The 18,107-nt window shown below is 43.8% G+C and overlaps 2 protein-coding genes across 9 annotated transcripts in view; both read left to right on the forward strand.

The window, feature by feature from the left end:
- Nucleotides 1-867: 867 nt before the first annotated feature.
- FASTKD5 (FAST kinase domains 5) lies at nucleotides 868-12,596 on the forward strand. Of its 4 annotated transcripts, none has more exons than XM_049100744.1 (3): nucleotides 889-997; nucleotides 3,418-3,524; nucleotides 9,882-12,596. In XM_049100744.1, exon 3 carries the CDS (start codon nucleotides 9,919-9,921, stop codon nucleotides 12,346-12,348), a length of 2,430 nt encoding a protein of 809 aa, XP_048956701.1. In that variant the 5' UTR covers nucleotides 889-997; nucleotides 3,418-3,524; nucleotides 9,882-9,918; the 3' UTR covers nucleotides 12,349-12,596. The 4 variants fall into 4 exon arrangements, with proteins under 4 accessions (XP_025325270.1, XP_048956701.1, XP_048956699.1 ...); XM_049100745.1 differs by lacking the exon at nucleotides 889-997 and adding an exon at nucleotides 1,279-1,414; XM_025469485.2 differs by lacking the exon at nucleotides 3,418-3,524 and having other exon boundaries at nucleotides 868-997.
- The window catches only part of UBOX5 (U-box domain containing 5), a 42,461-nt gene continuing 25,221 nt past the window's right edge, over nucleotides 868-18,107 (forward strand). For 3 of the 5 annotated variants that reach the window (XM_025469489.3, XM_025469492.3, XM_025469493.3), the window contains exon 1: nucleotides 868-997. The gene's annotated coding sequence lies outside the window, so the exon portion shown is untranslated. Of the gene's footprint in view, nucleotides 998-1,278; nucleotides 1,415-18,107 lie in introns of those variants that run through there. The other 2 variants (XM_049100746.1, XM_025469490.3) reach the window with 2 other exon arrangements.

Below are 18,107 nucleotides of genomic sequence, written 5' to 3' on the forward strand. Positions count from 1 at the left end.
GGACTCGATCCAGGGTCTCCAGGATCACGCCCTGAGCTGCAGCCGGCGCTAAACCGCTGCGCCACCGGGGCTGCCCTCTCTCTGGGTTCTTTTTTTTTTTTTTTTTTCTCTCTGGGTTCTAATGGCAAAGTCATAGTCAGCAACTAGGAATATTTGCTCTGGCCTAAGTGAGAGGACCAGGCAAAGTGGGACCCAGGCTTGCCCCTTCTTACAGTTAAGTGTCCTCCCTGCGTTGGTTTTTGTCTCCCGACAAGATAAGGCCCTGGAGGGAATGTCAGTTCTCAAGTCTCCTTCACAGCACTTAGGATAGGTGCACCAGCAACCGAGGCACTGAGAAGGTATGACAAACACCATACAGCAGTGCTCGTTTCCCCAGAACAGCGGTCCAGGACCAAGCCCTCCTGGGGCGTCTCTTTCTTGCCTAGTTGCTGATAGCAGCTCAGGTGGGAGTCCCTCTACAAGGGAGGGGAAGGATGACCTTGGCGCACAGGCCTCCTCCAGCTCCAGCTCCTCACATCCATTTCTCCTAACAGGCTCGGCTATCCATCACTAACTCTTCTCCTGAGAGCACTTGATTGGCGTATATCTTGTAGATGCGTGATTACCCTCACCATACAGTTGAGAAACTCGGCTTAGACAGTTGATGTGATTTCTCCAAGGCTATAAAACCTTGAGTGGTGGTCTGGGATTCGAACCGGTTGTCTAGGCTATTCAGCGACTTCCAGAGCGGTCCATCCACGGCGCTGTTTCCCCTCCGCAGGTCCTAGATTTCCCAGTTCTCTCAACAACGTCCTCCGCTGGAAAACGTCCTTGGAAAACGCTGATAGGGTCTTTTGAGCCTCGGCCGCACCCGTCCCTAGCGCGGCAGGCGGAAGTAGCGGGCAATTGGCCGGAAGTGGGGCGGTGAGGTCCGGGTGTTGCTGGAGGAGTCGTGGTGGCGCGGCAGCCCGCGGGGTCCGGGGTTTGGTGTTGCGGCGCCCGCGTTCGCCAGGCTCAGGTGAGTGGCGGCGGCCGGGTAGGAGGTCGCGGCGGCTGCTCTCTGCCCACCTGGGCCTCGGTCCGCCTCTCCCGTCCTGCGCGGCGCAGGGTCGGGCGCGCGCCGAGGCCGGCTGCTCGCTTCCGGGCCTGGCCGCGGACCCCGCTGGCAGGCACGCTTCGGGCTGTATCTCGGCGACCCCGCCCCTCCAGAGTCCTGTGACCTTGGGCACACGGTTCGTCTGAACCTTGACTTTTCCCTCTGGGAGACGGAGATAATAACTGCCTGTCTCATAGGGCCGTTGGGGGGAATGCAGTGAGGTTTTTTGTCGCACTTGTCATTACACTTTCACGTGCGTGCTAACTTGGGGATCTGGAGATTGAGGTGGTAGGCCTGTGGCAGAGCCCGAGATTTTGCATTCCTGACCAGCGCTTCCAGGTGAGGATGATGCCGCTGGTCCGCAGGCCAGTTTGAGTAGCAAATTCTACATTATTTTGCTTAGTACCGGGTCAACCTGAGTCTTCAGTAAATATCAATACGATGTATACCTATTCCCCATTTTTAACAGATGGTTTCTAGTTGCACAAACCTGAGGGTATTATTGATGTCTTCCTCACTTTTTTCCTCCAGAGATAAAAATAATTGCCCTTTCTCTTTCTGTGCAAATCATGACACAGCTCTTCTGTCCTGACTCAGGGAGCTTTGGGCCCTCGTTACACCAGTTACTCATCCACTTCCTTAGGCCATGCTTCATTGCTCGCTCACTGTAAACCGTGGGCCAGTGCTTCATCCTATTGAGCTGGGTAGCCAAGGGCTTTAGCACCAGTGTGGCTGGTGTTCTGTGCTTTCAAGTCATTCGTTGCAGCTGGAATGTAAATTCCTGTTTTCTGCACTTTGCTCACACTTTGTGAGTAGTAAGAACAGCTGCTTTTCCAGAGCTAGATTTTACAACTCAGTGCTCTGAATGGCCTCAGGCAAGCTTTGGGATGAATTCACTGATGCCTAGTAGACCATAATACAGTCTGAAGACTCAGTGTTGCATAATACAATGGAGAAAGTGAGGCTTTCGGCAGTTGTGCAGGCCTAGTTTATTTGACAGTAGCACTTTCTTCCCCATTCATTGGTTTACTTTTCTGATTCCCAACAGGGTCTTGTTATTTGTCATGCAAGTATGCCACCTTTGATATCAGAGCATTCTGAAGTTTTCCCTTCAACTGTCTGAGAAACTATACTGTGCAGCCTTGCAAACCTAGAATAGATAAAAACCAAGAATTTGGTTGAGTTGACCAGTTGACATAACTTTGGGTGCATATATTTCTCTTTGGTCATTCCTTTAGTTTCACTCACATGGGCTGAGAGGACATGAGTGTCTGCTCTATATTGGTTTTTTTTTTAATTTTTTTATTTATTTATGATAGTCACACACACAGAGAGAGAGAGAGACAGAGATATAGTCAGAGGGAGAAGCAGGCTCCATGCACCGGGAGCCCGACATGGGATTCGATCCCGAGTCTCCAGGATCACACCCTGGGCCAAAGGCAGGCACCAAACCGCTGCACCACCCAGGGATCCCTGCTCTATATTGTTAAACCCAGAGATTTCCTAAAGACAGATTGTTATGAATCCTTTCAGGGTAGTGCCTCTAACAGAATCATTTGTGGGGTCTTATCAGACTGTATCTAGCCAGACCCTTCTTGCCATTCTGATAGAGGAATAGCGGAGTCTTAAAAAAGGGTAGGAGAGGGCTATCTGTATATAAACTGAAAATATTTCACAAGTAATTGTAATGTGCTGTTTTCTCCAATAAGAATGGAAACTAGAGGGTGCCTGGGTGGCTCAGTTCATGATCTTAGGGTTGTGAGATCCAGCCGGGTTTGAGTTCTGTGCTGGGCATTGAGCCTAAGATTCTCTCTCTCCCTCTCTTTAAAAAAAAAAAAAAGAATGTTAACTTGAACGAAGTGGAGAGGATGGGCTGTTAGACTTGGTTTTGATTTGGCTTAACTCTGGGTGATACTTATCTTGACCTGAACACCTTACCATAGCACTAGTGTTTGACCTTCATAGTATTAGTAGATCCCTCACTTGTAGGCTCTGCTTCTGTTTGGAAACCGAAGCACGGAAGAGTTTAGCCCAGTTGGCATTTGTATTAACAGCTAAGGGTTCTTAGGTCAGTCGCTAAGCCCTCATCAGGGGCATTAAAGCTTTGCAAACTCTCAACACCTAGAGAAATTTAATTTTTTGTTTTTTTCAATTCTCAGGATTGCTCAACAAATTATTTGCTAAGACAAGATTAGAGTTTGAAGTATCCATTTATTTGTGGCAATTTATCAGGACATAAGGGGGTTAAACCTTTCTAACAAAAAGATAAATCAGAATTAAGAGAGGAGATCCAGTAACTGGTGAATTGAATATGCTGAGAGTGTCATATACTTAATCTACAGTTAGCATGGCTGTCTTTCACCATCTGGCTCCCTTCCTCTAACTTCTGGACTATAGTTTAAACGAAGCTATTCGGCTTTGCTCAGACCTGTATCTGGAAGGTGGAAAGGTAAGAGTCCTCATTCCTGTGAAATAACATCATTCAGGGTGGTTAGGCAGTGCCAGGGGTCTCTGAGGCTCCATGCTGGTTTGTTAGACCCCCTAAAGAGAGATGGGGAATAGGATATACATGTAGTTAAGTTTATACACTTAAACTAGGAAAGGAGCTTTGTGCTGATGTCATATGTCTTTGAACCTCTAGAGATGGTATCAGGAGTTACTGATTGGGCATCTCATAGTATTCCCTTTCCAGCTTTCTTATGGATTCTCTGGGAGTCCTTAAGTAGGGAGGAACTAACTCTCTCAGCTATTCTCTATCTGGACAAACATATCCTGGCAGCCTTTCCTTTGCAGTGCCTTTCCTCCTTACCGTACTGCTTTATTGGTTCTGTATCTTCCCTTTGTTTCTTTCCTTTCCTTCTCCACAGTACTCAAGACTAGACTTCTGAAGTGGTTATATTTCAGACCTATATATGTAGATATGGTGTCTATACAGTTATGCTAAAAGTTGCATGGTGAAAAAGTAAGTAGCTCCTACTTGCCATTTGCAGTTGGCTCTGCATACCTCTACGATTCTTTATTTTGTCATCATTTCTGTTACTGGGCATCCTTAAGGAAGTTCTGTAGAGAGTAGGAATTGCTTTGACTAGAAAAACTTCAACATATTCCTTGAAACTTAAGGTTACTTTCTTTACTGATTGTCTTGAAGAATACCTTAATTTCTTGTTAGTGCATGCACAAACTTAATTTTTGTCAAACTTGGACGTGGTTTACACAGTCCCAATAGTTTTATGGGATTTATGACACTAAATATTTTTTAAAATATTTTATTTATTCATTCATGAGAGACAGAGAGAGAGAGAGAGAGAGGCAGAGACACAGGCAGAGGGAGAAGCAGGCTCCATGCCAGGAGCCTGATGTGGGACTCGATCCCGGGTCTCCAGGATCACGCCCTGGACTGAAGGCAGTGCTAAAATGCTGAGCCACCTGGGCTGCCCTATGACACTAAATATTAATTCTCTTTATTTTTCCTTCAATTTTTTTTTTAATTTATTTATGATAGTCACACAGAGAGAGAGAGAGAGAGGGGCAGAGACATAGGCAGAGGGAGAAGCAGGCTCCATGCCCTGGGAGCCCGACGTGGGATTCAATCCCAGGTCTCCAGGATCGCGCCCTGGGCGAAAGGCAGGCGCTAAACTGCTGCGCCACCCAGGGATCCCCATTTTCCTTCAATTTTTATTCTGTGGAGGCACTTTCAACTCTTGGCTTCTTTTGGCATTTATCAGTATATTTATGAATAATATATTTGTGTTGCTGTTTCTTGGTTTCTAGGAGATATCTGTGTCTATAAAATCTTTGGCGACTTTATTATGGGCTTTGAGACTCTGGGTCTCTTGTGTCCCTACCCAACCTCCTCTATTCCTCTTCCTCTCCCTGCATCCTCCATATATAATTTGCTCAAACTTTTTTTTTTTTAAGATTTTATTTATTTATTCATGAGAGACACACAGAGAGAGAGAGGCAGAGACACAGGCAGAAGGAGAAGCAGGCACTGTGAGGGAGCCGGATGCAGGACTCGATCCTGGTACTCTAGGATCACGCCGTGGGCCAAAAGCAGATGCTCAACCACTGAGCCACCCAGGCGTCCCAGTTTGCTCAAACTTTTAAATTAAGCTGATATTCAAGGTTTGTTATCTATAAATTATGTAAATATTCATAGCTGAGCAGGGAGTATAATATAACATTTTCTTCTTATACAACTTTTTTGTTTTCCTGAAGTTAATAATTTTTGTCACTGTTATGGGCTTGGTTTTTTGTTTACCTATTGCTTGTCTGTCCCCAGATTATTCCTCAGAAGTATACATCTCCCCTCTTTGGTAATATTTACTTCCTCTGGCATGAACTGGTTGTTCTCTATGTCTGCTCACAGTTCTAGTCTTGGGATCTTCAGTATCCTGGGGTTTCCTTGCTTCTCTCCTGCTCAGTTGAACCTTAAATTCAGGAGCCCTTATGTTTCCTGCCAACGTCTAGGTCTTCAGTTATGGTACATCTCCTTACCTTGATGATGGAATATCTTCCAGCCTTCCTGTAGATTTCGGTCTTTTTTGTCTTCTCTTTGTTCTTTTTTGTGAGTACTATAAACTAGCTGTAGTGATAGCTCAAGTCTTAGACTATAGACATAGCTCATTTTGCACTTTTTTTTTTTTTAAGATTTTATTTATTTATTCATGAGAGAGAGAGAGAGAGAGAAGGCACAGACACAGACACAGGCAGAGGGAGAAGCAGGCTCCGTGCAGGGAGCCTGTCATGGGACTCGATCCCGGGTCTCCAGGATCAGGCCCTGGACCCAAGGTGGCACTAAACCGCTGAGCCACCCGGGCTGCCCCATTTTGCACTTTATTGTACTTCACAGAGAGCATGTTTTTTACAGATTGAAGATTTGGGGCAACCCTGTGTCAAACAAGCCTGTTGGTACCATTCTTCCGACAGCATTTCCGACCACACTTATCTTTGTGTCACATTTTAGTAATTCTTAGAATATTTCACATGTTTTTGTTACTATTGTGTTTGTTAGGGTGGTCTGTGATCAGTGATTATGACTTGCTGAAAGCTCAGATGATGGTTAGCATTTTGTAGCAATAAAGTATTTTATAATTAAGATACGTATATTGTGTTTTAGATATAATGCTATTGCGCATGTAACAGACTATAGTATGGTGTAAACATAACTTTTCCATGCATTGGGAAACCAGAAAATTCTTTGACTCGCTTTATCGCGACCCTTACTTTATTGCAGTGGTCTGGAACTGAATAACACTGAGCACACCTCAGAGGTGCCAGTGTTAGAGATGAGAGGGGCTTTTGAGTTCACTCAGTTTTAACCCTCCAGCTCCCTGGTATCTGGAAATCCTGTAGATTGTTTAGGGTCCTCCCTACTTCTTTGTCTGGAATCTCACTCCTCCTCTTATACACCAGGAATGTGGATTTTAGAATCAGACAATCTTTGATACCAAACTCCACTTCATCCTTTAGCTGTGTAGCCTTCAGCAGGTTTCTTAGTCTTGTGAAGTTCCTTTTCCTCATCCACAATGTAGAGAAAAATAAGACCTACCTTTCAGAGATTGTGAGGATTGGAGCTAATGCAGATTTAACATGTGCATAGTAGGCTTGGCACAGAGAAGGCTCTAAGATAATTGTGGCTGTTGTTTCTTCTATCTTGGAATTTAACCTGTATTTTTGCAAATCAAAAAAGAGCCACATTAATTCAAAATACAGAGTCAGTACCACTCAAACATTGATGTTCAAGGAAATGGTTCTTTTGTTCATCTGGTGACCATGCGCAATAAGTTCATTAAGTACTCTTAGGTAGTATTTATTGAAGTAATTTAAGTTATTTAATGTGCTTTTAAAGTTATTTATAAAGATATTTGTTTAATTCATATACTTTTCTGTTATTTTTTTTTAATTTTTATTTATTATTTATGATAGTCACACAGAGAGAGAGAGAGAGAGAGGCAGAGACACAGGCAGAGGGAGAAGCAGGCTCCATGCACCGGGAGCCCAATGTGGGATTAGATCCCGGGTCTCCAGGATCGCGCCCTGGGCCAAAGGCAGGCGCCAAACCGCTGCGCCACCCAGGGATCCCTACTTTTCTGTTATTAACAGTTCCAATGCCAGTTGAAAGGGGAAAAAAGTTTATCAAAGATATAGCAGAAAGTCTCTCCACCAAAAAGCTAGATAGTTACTTTCCTTTTATACAAGTATTTTAGGTGATGGCACTCATTTGTGTTCTCTTTGTTTCAATGAATGTTTGTATGTACTTTTTCTCATATTGATGCCTCCCACACGCTTATCTTGTAAACCAAGCCTCCTCCTTCCGGATGGACATTTGGATTATTTTCAGGGTTTTTGTTTGTTCGTTTGTTTTTAAGATTTTATTTTTAAGTGATGTACACCCAATGTGGGGCTCAAACTTAAAACCCTCAAGATCAAGAGTCACACATTCTACCAATTGAGCCAGCCAGGTGTCCCAGTTTTTCTTTAGAGCAGTTATTTTGTTAAAAAAACAAAAATTTTTTTTTCCTTCCAGTTTTTCCAGACTTGTTTCCAAGATGAGATAGATATATATAGATTTGAATAGTTTAGGCTTTAGTTGCAGATTGTGTTGAGCCAAATATAGATTCCAGGTTCTAAAGCAGGTCTTCTTAAAACCCCTGTTCCGTCGCGGCACCCTGATGGCTCAGTTGGTTAAGTCTTGGACTCTTGGTTTCAGCTAAGGTGGTGAGATCGAGCCCCACATCAGGTTCCTCGCTCAGTGTAGACCCTGCTAGAGATTCGCTGCCTTTCCCTCTCCCATCTGCCCCACCCCCTACTCACGTTCTCTCTCTTTTTCTCTCTCCCCAAAAAAAGAAAGACAAAATCTTTTTTTTTTTTTTTTTTTTTTTTAAGTGGGGGATGCCTGGGTGGCTCAGCAGTTGAGTGTCTGCCTTCAGCTCAGGGCATGATCCTGGGGTCCTGGATCGAATCCCACATCTCATGAATCTCATGAATAAATAAATCTCATGAATAAATAAATAATTTTTTTTTTAAAGCCCTATTCTATCAACTGGAGAGTTTCATTACTTCTGTTTTGTTCCTACCATACCTGTGGTGCAATATTGGTTGAGGCAAAAATCTTTAATTATCTCTAACTATTAAAGGAAGAGTTATTTTAGTACTATTTTCCTCATGTTTTCTAATTTTTAAAAAGTTGGCATCTGGGGGCACCTGGACCTGGGTGGCTGTCGGTTAAGTGCCTTCAGCTCAGGTCATGAGGTCCTGGTATTGAGCCCTACATCGGACTCCCTGCTCAGTGGGGAACCTGCATCTCTCTCTTCTCCTCACTCTTGTGCTCTTTCACTCTTTCTATTGCTGCCCGGCACTCTCTCTCTGTCTCTCAAATAAATAAATAAAATCTTAAAAAAAAAAAAAAAAGATTGGCTATCTGAATCCATAGGACTAAACTTAATGGTTTATAGCAAAGTTTTTCTGTAAAGGGCCATATAGTAAATATTATATTTTCTTTCATGGCTACTCAGTTCTGCTCTTGTACTGAGAAAGCAGGCAGAAACAATATGTAATGTGTGGCCTGGATATTTTCAGATAAAACTTTACCTAAAAAATAGGTGGAGGGGTGGATTTGGACCCCTGAACCATAGTTTTATGACACCTGGTCTGTAGTATCTGGGCCCATAGATTGAAACTTAGTAGACAACATGGTCCATAGTCCACAGTAAAGAATTTAGTGTATAAAGATTTAATGTGATAGAATTCTGCTCTGGTTTACAAAGAAATTAGAGCATACATTCCTGCCATCTAGAGAAGCCTACATAGCTGGACTACCTGAACAAAGCTACTGGCCTGCCCTGTGGCCACCTGGTTTTCCTCCTGTGGGCTCTGGAGGGAAGGGGCTGCCAGGGGAGTTAGGCAGGGATTTCTGAAAGTCCCTGTGGCACCCTCAGAACCTACAAGGGATTATGTGTAGCAACAACCTCATCTGGTCCACATTGTGGCAGCTCAGGGCTCACTGGGTTTTGCATGTCAGGCTTTGGGATTTCTCAAGTGGAAGGAAAACTAAAAGCCTTTAGAGAAAGCAGGAGTATAGCAGAGTCAGTGTTACAGCCTCTCATGGTTTCTACTGTGGGGGACAGTGGGTCCTGCACAGCTCAGAAGCAGGGTGGTCAATACCTGACTCATTGGCGACATTGCTCATCAGCCGCCTCCAGAGGAAAGCTGTGCTGCTCCTCTTGCACGTCAGCAGGGCAGGCATGTGAATTGGTGTTCCCTGAACCGTGAGCCCGACTTTGAGATGCTTTTTGCTTCCCATCCGTGAATTGACAGCAGAGCACATCCGCCTTCTGCCTTCTCCCACCAAAATGCGTTTTTGAGTATACATTCCAATTGCCTGACTACTCTGTGGTAGTGATTCAGTATCTGATAAGCTACCTGGAGAGAACAGGCACCTTCTAGAAGGTGTAGGAGCAGCATCAGAAGACAATCCCATAGTCAAAAACTTCATACTTTAGGAACAGGGAGGGTTATCGTGGGTATAATTAATTAAACTTTTACACCAGATCCCACTTTCTACTTTTGGTTTTAGCACAATAACTTTTACCGACTTTCTTATTCTCCAAGTGGGCCCCTTTCTGCCTTGATATCAAAGAGAGGGAGTTTATCCTAGATGTGTGCTGTCTTGTGGTTTGGCCATTCACCAGCATGGCACTTATTTGAGTGGAGAGCAGTGTAGCTTAATCCATTTCTTATAATGTGTACATTTTGGTACTGTGATAGGTGGAAGCCACTTATTCTTCATCTACCCTTTTTTCAGTATCTGGCACCAATTCTGGCCCAGTCATTTGTGACCCATGGCTCTTGCGATATGCCGAAGATTTCCAGGCAGTTTCTGTGGAACGCCTCCCCGTCCAGCTCTAATCAAGCACCATATAAACAAGAAATTGCCTGGACAGACCTGTGAGGACTGTGTTCTGACTGGCAGAATGATCCATACTGACGCCAGAATGGCAGCCACCCTCAAGTTGTTAAAACCTTTAGGATATCAAGCGTTTTGCAACCCTTTTGCCTACAGTGCTACCCAAAGTGTGACATACTGGAATGTGGGAAGCTGCACATGGCAGACAGAACAGGACCCTCCAGAACACAGCAGCCTCTGCCATCCTGCCAAAAAAGTTGAGAACATTAATAGCACTTCCTCTTCTCAGAGACTTCTGACAACCAGCAGTGCCCTCCCAGGTTCGGAAACCAGCAGGGCTCCTGCCTCTCAGGCCAGCACGTTAAAGTCGGGCTCACCCAGGGCTGCAGGAGTTGTTGAAGAGGATATAGAAATTTTTGATTCCTTTGAAGACCCCCGAGGTTTCCTACAGCTAAGGCCAGAGTACCAGCTTCACAGCTATAACAGATCTGAGACTTGTCAGCCCCTTTCTGTTTCAGAAGGTGAATTAATTTTGCACAAAGTCACAGTTTATCAAGGTAATCTCCAGCCTCAAGTCATTGCTGAGTATTTCTGTAAGCTGAGCTCTCTGCCTGCAGAGCAGCATCATGTTGTGCTGTCCAGTACCAGGTTTGCTTTGCTCTGCCAGCTAAGTGTGAAAAATATACAACTCTTTGATGTCCCAGATCTGATCAATATTTTGAAAGCCTTTGTCAACCTAGGAATCCCTCCATCCCATTCAATGCTAGGTGTGTATGAAACCAGATTTTGCAATAAGGTGTGGGAGATGAGTGTGGATCAACTTCTCTTGGTGGCTGACCTCTGGCGTTACTTGGGCCGCAGAGTACCTCGGTTTTTAAAAATCTTCTTTAGTTATCTTAATTTACACTGGAAAGAGCTATCCTTGTCCCAGCTGATTCACTTAATTTATATTATAGGTGAGAGTCGTCAGGTACCCCAAGACCTCATGCAAAAATTGGAATCGTTGGTTCTCAAATACATAGATTTGATCAATTTAGAGGAGATTGGTACAATCTGTTTGGGATTCTTTAAATCAAGTAGTAGTCTCTCTGAATATGTCATGCGGAAAATTGGAGACTTGGCTTGTGCTGACATGCAGCATCTGAGTAATTATGCCTTAGTGAATATTCTAAAAATGTTCCGTTTCACGCACGTGGATCACGTAAATTTCATGAAGCATTTTGGCCAGATTGCTCCTCAACGAATTCCTTTTCTTGGAGTTCAGGGTGTCATGCATCTGACTCTTGCTTGCTCAGCCCTACGTGTCCTGGATGAAGGGCTAATGAATGCTGTGGCTGCTTCTTTGCCTACGAGGGTGGCATACTGTCGAAGTAAAGATATAGCCAAGATCCTGTGGTCATTTGGAACTCTGAATTATAAGCCACCCAATACAGAAGAGTTTTATTCTGCCCTGATAAATGAGATTCACAGAAAGATGCCTGAGTTCAATCGATACCCAGAGCACCTGCTCACTTGCCTGTTGGGCCTGGCATTTTCTGAGTACTTTCCATTTGAGCTCATCAACTTCGCTTTGAGTCCAGAGTTCGTCAAGTTAGCTCAGGCGAGAAGTAAGTTTGAACTCACTAAGGAACTGTATACTCTTGATGGTATAGTTGGCACTGAGTGTCTAGATTACAGAGGCAATCGTCTTAGTGCTCATCTTCAGCAAGAAGGGTCAGAAATGCTGTGGAATTTAGCAAGGAAGGATATGTGCTCAAAGCCTGAATTCCTAGAAGCTCTCTTTTTACTTGAGACCATGTTGGGTGGGTCTCAGTACATCAAACACCATATGATTTTGCCTCATACCCGATCTTCTGACTTAGAGGTCCAGCTTGATGTTAACATGAAGCCATTGCCATTTAACAGAGAAGCCATACCAGTTGAAGAAGAAGCCACATTAAAGCTTAAGCATGTGGGAGTCAGCCTTACAGATGATTTGATGAATCAGCTACTCCAAGGAAAATCAAGAAAACATACCCAGGGAGAAACTGAGTCAGAAACTGAGCCACGGGCAAGAGAATTAGAGAAGACAGCCATACATTTAGGGAGCTCCCCTTGCAGTATGGCAGACAGATTAGGGGCAGACAGATTAGCCTGCATGCAGGCCCCACAGGTGAAGCTGGCCATTCAGTTGACAAACAAAAACCAATATTGCTATGCTTCCAGAGATCTACTTGGACTGCACAATATGAAGAGGCGGCAATTGAATCAGCTTGGGTACCGTGTGGTAGAGTTATTCCACTGGGAGTGGCTCCCACTACTGAAACGAACTCGCTTAGAAAAGCTGATGTTCCTCCATGAGAAGGTTTTCACTTCTACTTTCTGAACGGCTTTAAGGGACATTGTTACTCATAAATGCCCTAGAGGTACACTATACAAGGTGTTGGGAAACAGTTATAAAAGCTAGAATATAGGTTTGGTAATAAAATCATCTGTTGAGGAGACTTAGCTGTGTTCTTATCTATGGCAAAGTGAAGTTACTGTGTGTTACCATGAATTAATTGTAACCTGGTCCAGTTGTACAAGTTGTTGCTAATTTGTGCAGGTAATGAATAAACCTCTTAATATGCCCTATTTTCAAGCAATTCCTATCATATTTTTCTTCCTCTCTTTACTGGCCTTACTTCATCATGATTTTGATTTTTAAAGATAAAAGTATAGCCAGACATTGTCAAAGCCAATTTTTTAAAAGTGGTTTTCATGTACTTTATTTTTTTAAAGATTTTTATTTATTTATTTGACAGAGCGCACAAGCAGGGGGTTAGGGAGAGGGAGAAGCAGATTCCCTGCTGAGCAGGGAGTCAGACATTAGGCCTAATTCCAGGACTCTGGGATCATGCCCTGAACCAAAGGCAGATAGATGCTCAACCGACTGAGCCACCCAGGTGCTCCTCATATGCTTTATTTTATTTTTTAAAGATTTTTATTTATTTATTCATGAGAGACAGAGAGAAAGGGAGAGACACAGAGAGAGGCAGAGACGCAGAGGCAGAGGGAGAAGCAGGCTCCATACAGGGAGCCTGATGCGGAACTCCGTCCCGGGACTCCAGGATCATGCCCTGGGCCGAAGGCAGACGCTAAACCACTAAGCCACCCAGGGATCCCATATACTTGATTTTAAAATAAGAATCTTTTTTGAGTTGTCTGGTTGGCTCAGTCAGCTTAGTGTCTGCCTTCAGCTCAGGGCATGATCCCAGGGTTCTGGGATCGAGCCTTGCATTGGACTCCCTGATCATAGGGGAGTCTGCTTCACCCTCTCTGCCCCTCCACCTGCTTATGTTCTCTTGTCAAATAAATAAATAAAATCTTAAAAAAAAAAACAATCTTTTGAGGCACCTAACTGGGTCAGTTGGTGAAGCATGTGACTCGATCTCAGGATTGTGGGTTCAAGCCGCCCATTGGGTGTGGAGCATACTTAAAAAATAAATAGGAATCTTTACAACTTCATTTACATTTCATGATTTCCCCCCCATGCATGTTTTCTTCACATCCTTTAAAGTCTCATTCTTATTTAGATTTTGTTGGTTGTCCTTAGTTGATGGTTCTTCCTGCTTTCAAGAGCCATTTCAGAATTAGTGAGCTTGGGATCCCTGGGTGGCGCAGCGGTTTGGCGCCTGCCTTTGGCCCAGGGCGCGATCCTGGAGACCCGGGATCGAATCCCACATCGGGCTCCTGGTGCATGGAGCCTGCTTCTCCCTCTGCCTGTGTCTCTGCCTCTCTCTCTCTGTGTGACTATCATAAAATAAATAAAAATTAAAAAAAAAAATTAGTGAGCTTAATGTCCTCTAGCCCCCTCTACTGCATTTCTACTTCTCTTGCATAAATTCTTCCCCCTACCTTTCCCTCCAAATATTTTTTCCCTAAAATTGGATGTAGAAAAGTGGAATTAAATGAATGTCTGTTGGGTCAGTGATTCCCAAATCCAATGACCAGGTGGAATGTTTTTCATGAGAAGTGGTTCAAACAAGAAGGAAATGCATTACCTTCCATTAGAAGTCTAGTGGGGGGATCCCTGGGTGGCGCAGCGGTTTGGCGCCTGCCTTTGGCCCAGGGCGCGATCCTGGAGACCCCGGATCGAATCCCACGTCAGGCTCCCGGTGCATGGAGCCTGCTTCTCCCTCTGCCTATGTCTCTGCCTCTCTCTCTCTCTCTCTCTCTCTATGTGACTATCATAAATAAATAAAATAAAAAAAATAAAAAAAATAAAAAAAAACTTAATTTAAAAAAAAAAAAAAAAAAAAAAAAAAAAAAAAAGAAGTCTAGTGGGCTTCAGGTTTGGTTGTATTAGCACCATAAACATAAAGAGGTTATATATAAAGAGATCCTATGTATATGGATCCTATATATGTGTAAGCAACTTAATACAAGTAACCTTTGTAAACATTTAGGGGTGAGAATTTTAAAAAAGATCCCTCCCACCCTTATTCAGATTTCCTCTCAAAGGTCGCTTCCCTTCCCAGGCAAAACAGTACCTTGGTTGGCTTTTGATCATGCTCTGTCATCTTCAGCTTCATTTTCCTCACTGCACTTAGCAGTATCAGAAATTATTCTGGGGACACCGGGGTGGCTCAGCAGTGGAGTGTCTGCCTTTGGCTCAGGGCATGATCCCAGTTCATGGATCGAGTCCCACATTGGGCTCCTGCAAGGAGCCTGCTTCTCCCTCTGCCTGTGTCTCTGCCTCTCTCTGTCTCTCATGAATAAATAAATAAAATCTTAATTAAAAAAAAAAAGAATTAACAATAGCCCTTTGAGTTAACTGTGTTTTGTTAACTAATTAATCTCCAGTGCACGTAGTGGGTTGCAGCACAGAAATGATAATGTTTAGTGAATATGGTCTGGGAATTTAGACTGGTTAGGCATTGCTGGGGAGTTGAGGTGGAAAGAAGGCAGAGGGTGGGGGTAGAGAGGTAGAGCAGATCTGGGTCACAGTTAACAGCGTTACTAAAGAGCCTAAGTATATAGGGGCTGGGTGCTTCTAAGGGAGTCTTAAGTAGGAATAATTGGGCAGATTCATGTTTTAGAACTGTTAGGTAAAAAGGATAGAATGAGATTGAGGAAGGGTATATGAGATATATTAGGGAGAATATTTCACAAATGAGTGTAAGAGCTCAGGTGAGACATAATGAGGGCCAGAACTATGGGAATGGAAAGTCTGAGTTTCAGAGGTGATTGGAAGGAGAAAGGCAAGACTTGCTGATTGGTTGGATTAGGGAATGGGGATTTTAGTGTTGACCACATTGATATGGAGTCAGCAACTAAAATTGGAACCAAAGCAGGAAAGGTGTTTGGGTAGAGGGTTAGTTAATCTCACCTGGTCACCTCTAAGATGAGCTTCCAGGCAGAAATAGCCAGGCTGAGGTCTCAGATGGGGATCTGGGCAGGTGGCAGAACCACAAGTGAGTGAAATCGCCTGGACAGGTGGATAGGATGTTATTGCAGTTTGGGGATCAGGGAAGAAAAGATAACCAAGAATAGAAAGAATACCAGCATTTATAGGGAGAGCAAAGCGAAGGGGACCCAGTGGTAAAGATAAAAAAAGAAGAAATAACCACACTTAGGGAAAATGGTAACACAAGTTTGTCAAGGGTCCTCAAACTACCCTCACAAAAAGGATTCACAGAACTTGTAAAAGCTGTTATACTCACAGTTATGGTTTATTACAGTGAAAGGATACAGATTCAACTCAGCAAAGGAAAAAGGCACATAATGTAGAGTTTAGGAGAGACCAGGTACAAGCTTTCAGTTGTCCTTTTCCAGTGCGGTCACATGGGCAGGTCTTAATTTCATCCCAACGGTGATATTTGCCAACATTTATCCATATTACTAATCAGGGTAGCTCACCTGAGCCTGTGCAGGGTTTTTATTGGGGGAGGGGGGAGTCATGTAGGCATGGAGTGCCCACGTGGCTGGCCTTAGTTATTCAGTCCCCACCCCCTTCAGAGGTCCAACTGACATGCCCAAGCCCCCACCATAAATCACATTGGTAGTGTAAGCTGTCTGGTGTAGCTCAAGGTCTCAGGTGTATGCAGACAGTCTTAACAGGAAGGATGTTCCAAGGGCTTAGAGATGATCTCCAAGGAGCTAGTAAAGGACCAGTTTTTTGGGAATGTGCAGGGTTTGAACCCCCCCCCCGCCGCCCCAAACCTGCCGAGTTAACCTTTCATTGCACAGAAGCCAATAGGAAAGGAGAGGATTTGCACCATGTCAGTTGCTAGGGAGAGAGCAGTGAGGGCAAGAACCAAAAATCTCCAACTTGGTCATCACTGATGACATTAACAATAGCAGTTTGAATTGGATTGTCAGAGCAAAAACCAGACTGCACACCTGTTGAATATTGAGAATTAAGGAATGGGTTGCAAATGTTGGGGCAATTCCTTGAGAACCTTTGAAGAGAAGGGAAACCTTGAGCAGGATACAGAGTGGGAGTAGGATTGCCAATATAATACAGAATGCCGGGGATCCCTGGGTGGCGCAGTGGTTTAGCGCCTGCCTTTGGCCCAGGGTGCGATCCTGGAGACCCGGGATCAAATCCCACGTCGCGCTCCTGGTGCATGGAGCCTGCTTCTCCCTCTGCCTATGTCTCTGCCTCTCTCTGACTATCATAAATAAATAAAAATTAAAAAAAAATACAGAATGCCTGGTTAAATTTGAATTTTGGGGACACCTGGGTGGCTCAGCCATTTAGGGCCTGCCTTCGGCTCAGTGCGTGATCCTGGAGTCCCAGGATTGAGTCCCACATTGGGCTCTTTGTGTGAAGCCTGCTTCTCCTTCTGCCTGTGTCTCTGCCTCTCTGTCTGTCATGAATAAATAAAATCTTTAAAAAAAATTTGAATTTCAGATAAGTAATAATGTTTTGTGGTAAAATACGGATAAAATTGGCCTTTTCAAGTGTGCAATTCAGTGACAGTACATTGATGATGTGCAACCAATCAGCACTGTCTAGTTCAAGAACATTTTTTTCACCCCCCAAAAAAACTCCATGCCCATTAAGCAAAGATTCCACGTGTACCCCTCTCCCCAGACCCTGGCAACTATCTATCTGCTTTCCATTTCTGTGGATTTACCTATTCTAGATATTTCCAAAAAGTGGAATCCTACAGTATGTGGCTTCTTACACTTAGTATAATGTTACTAAGATTCACCCATGTTATGCATGTGCCAGTACATCATTACGTATAGCTGAATAATAGTCCACTGTTTGGACATACCCTATCTTGTTTATCCATTCATCAGTTGATTGACACTGCATTTTTCCACTTTTTTGACTATTGTGACTGGTGCTGTTATGAGCATTGATGTGGCATATTTTTTTGAATGCCTGTTTCTAGTACTCTGGATATATACCTACAAATGAAATTGTTGGGTTATATGTTAATTTGATATTTAACCTACTGAAGAACTGCCAGGCTTTTCCACAGTGGCAATAACATTTTACATTTCTAACAGCAATGTATTAGGGTTCCACTTTCTCCACATCTTTGCTAACACTTTGTGTGTGTGTGTGTGTGTTTTAAATAGTTGTTCTAGTGAGTGTGAAGTGGTATCTCATTGTGGTTTTGATTCATATTTCCCTGATGACTAATAGTGCTTAGTATCTTTCTTTTCTTTCTCCGTCTCTCTTTTTTTTAATGTTTTTTTTTTAATTTTTATTTATTTATGATAGTCACAGAGAGAGAGAGAGAGAGAGAGAGGCAGAGACATAGGCAGAAGGAGAAGCAGGCTCCATGCACCGGGAGCCCGACGTGGGACTCGATCCCGGCTCTCCAGGATCGCGCCCTGGGCCAAAGGCAGGCGCTAAACCGCTGCGCCACCCAGGGATCCCTCCGTCTCTCTTTTTAAGTAGACTCCACACCCAGTGTGGCGCTTGAACTCATGACCCTGTGATCAAGAGTTGCATGCTCTATTCACTGCACCAACCCGGCACCCTTAGCATCTTTCAATCTTAACAATACTGAGTCTTTAATCCATGAACAGGAGATGTCTTTCTATTTATTTAGGTCTTTTTTAATTTCTTTCAGCAGCATTTTATTTTATTTTAAAGATTTAATTTATTTATTCATGAGAGACACAGAGAGAGAGAGGCAG

Source organism: Canis lupus, chromosome 24, assembly GCF_003254725.2.
Source record: "Canis lupus dingo isolate Sandy chromosome 24, ASM325472v2, whole genome shotgun sequence".
Taxonomy (NCBI): domain Eukaryota; kingdom Metazoa; phylum Chordata; class Mammalia; order Carnivora; family Canidae; genus Canis; species Canis lupus.

Coding starts and splice junctions, on each gene's coding strand:
- FASTKD5 (XM_025469485.2), top strand. CDS start 9,919: ATGGCTCTTGCGATATGCCGAAGATTTCCAGGCAGTTTCTGTGGAACG.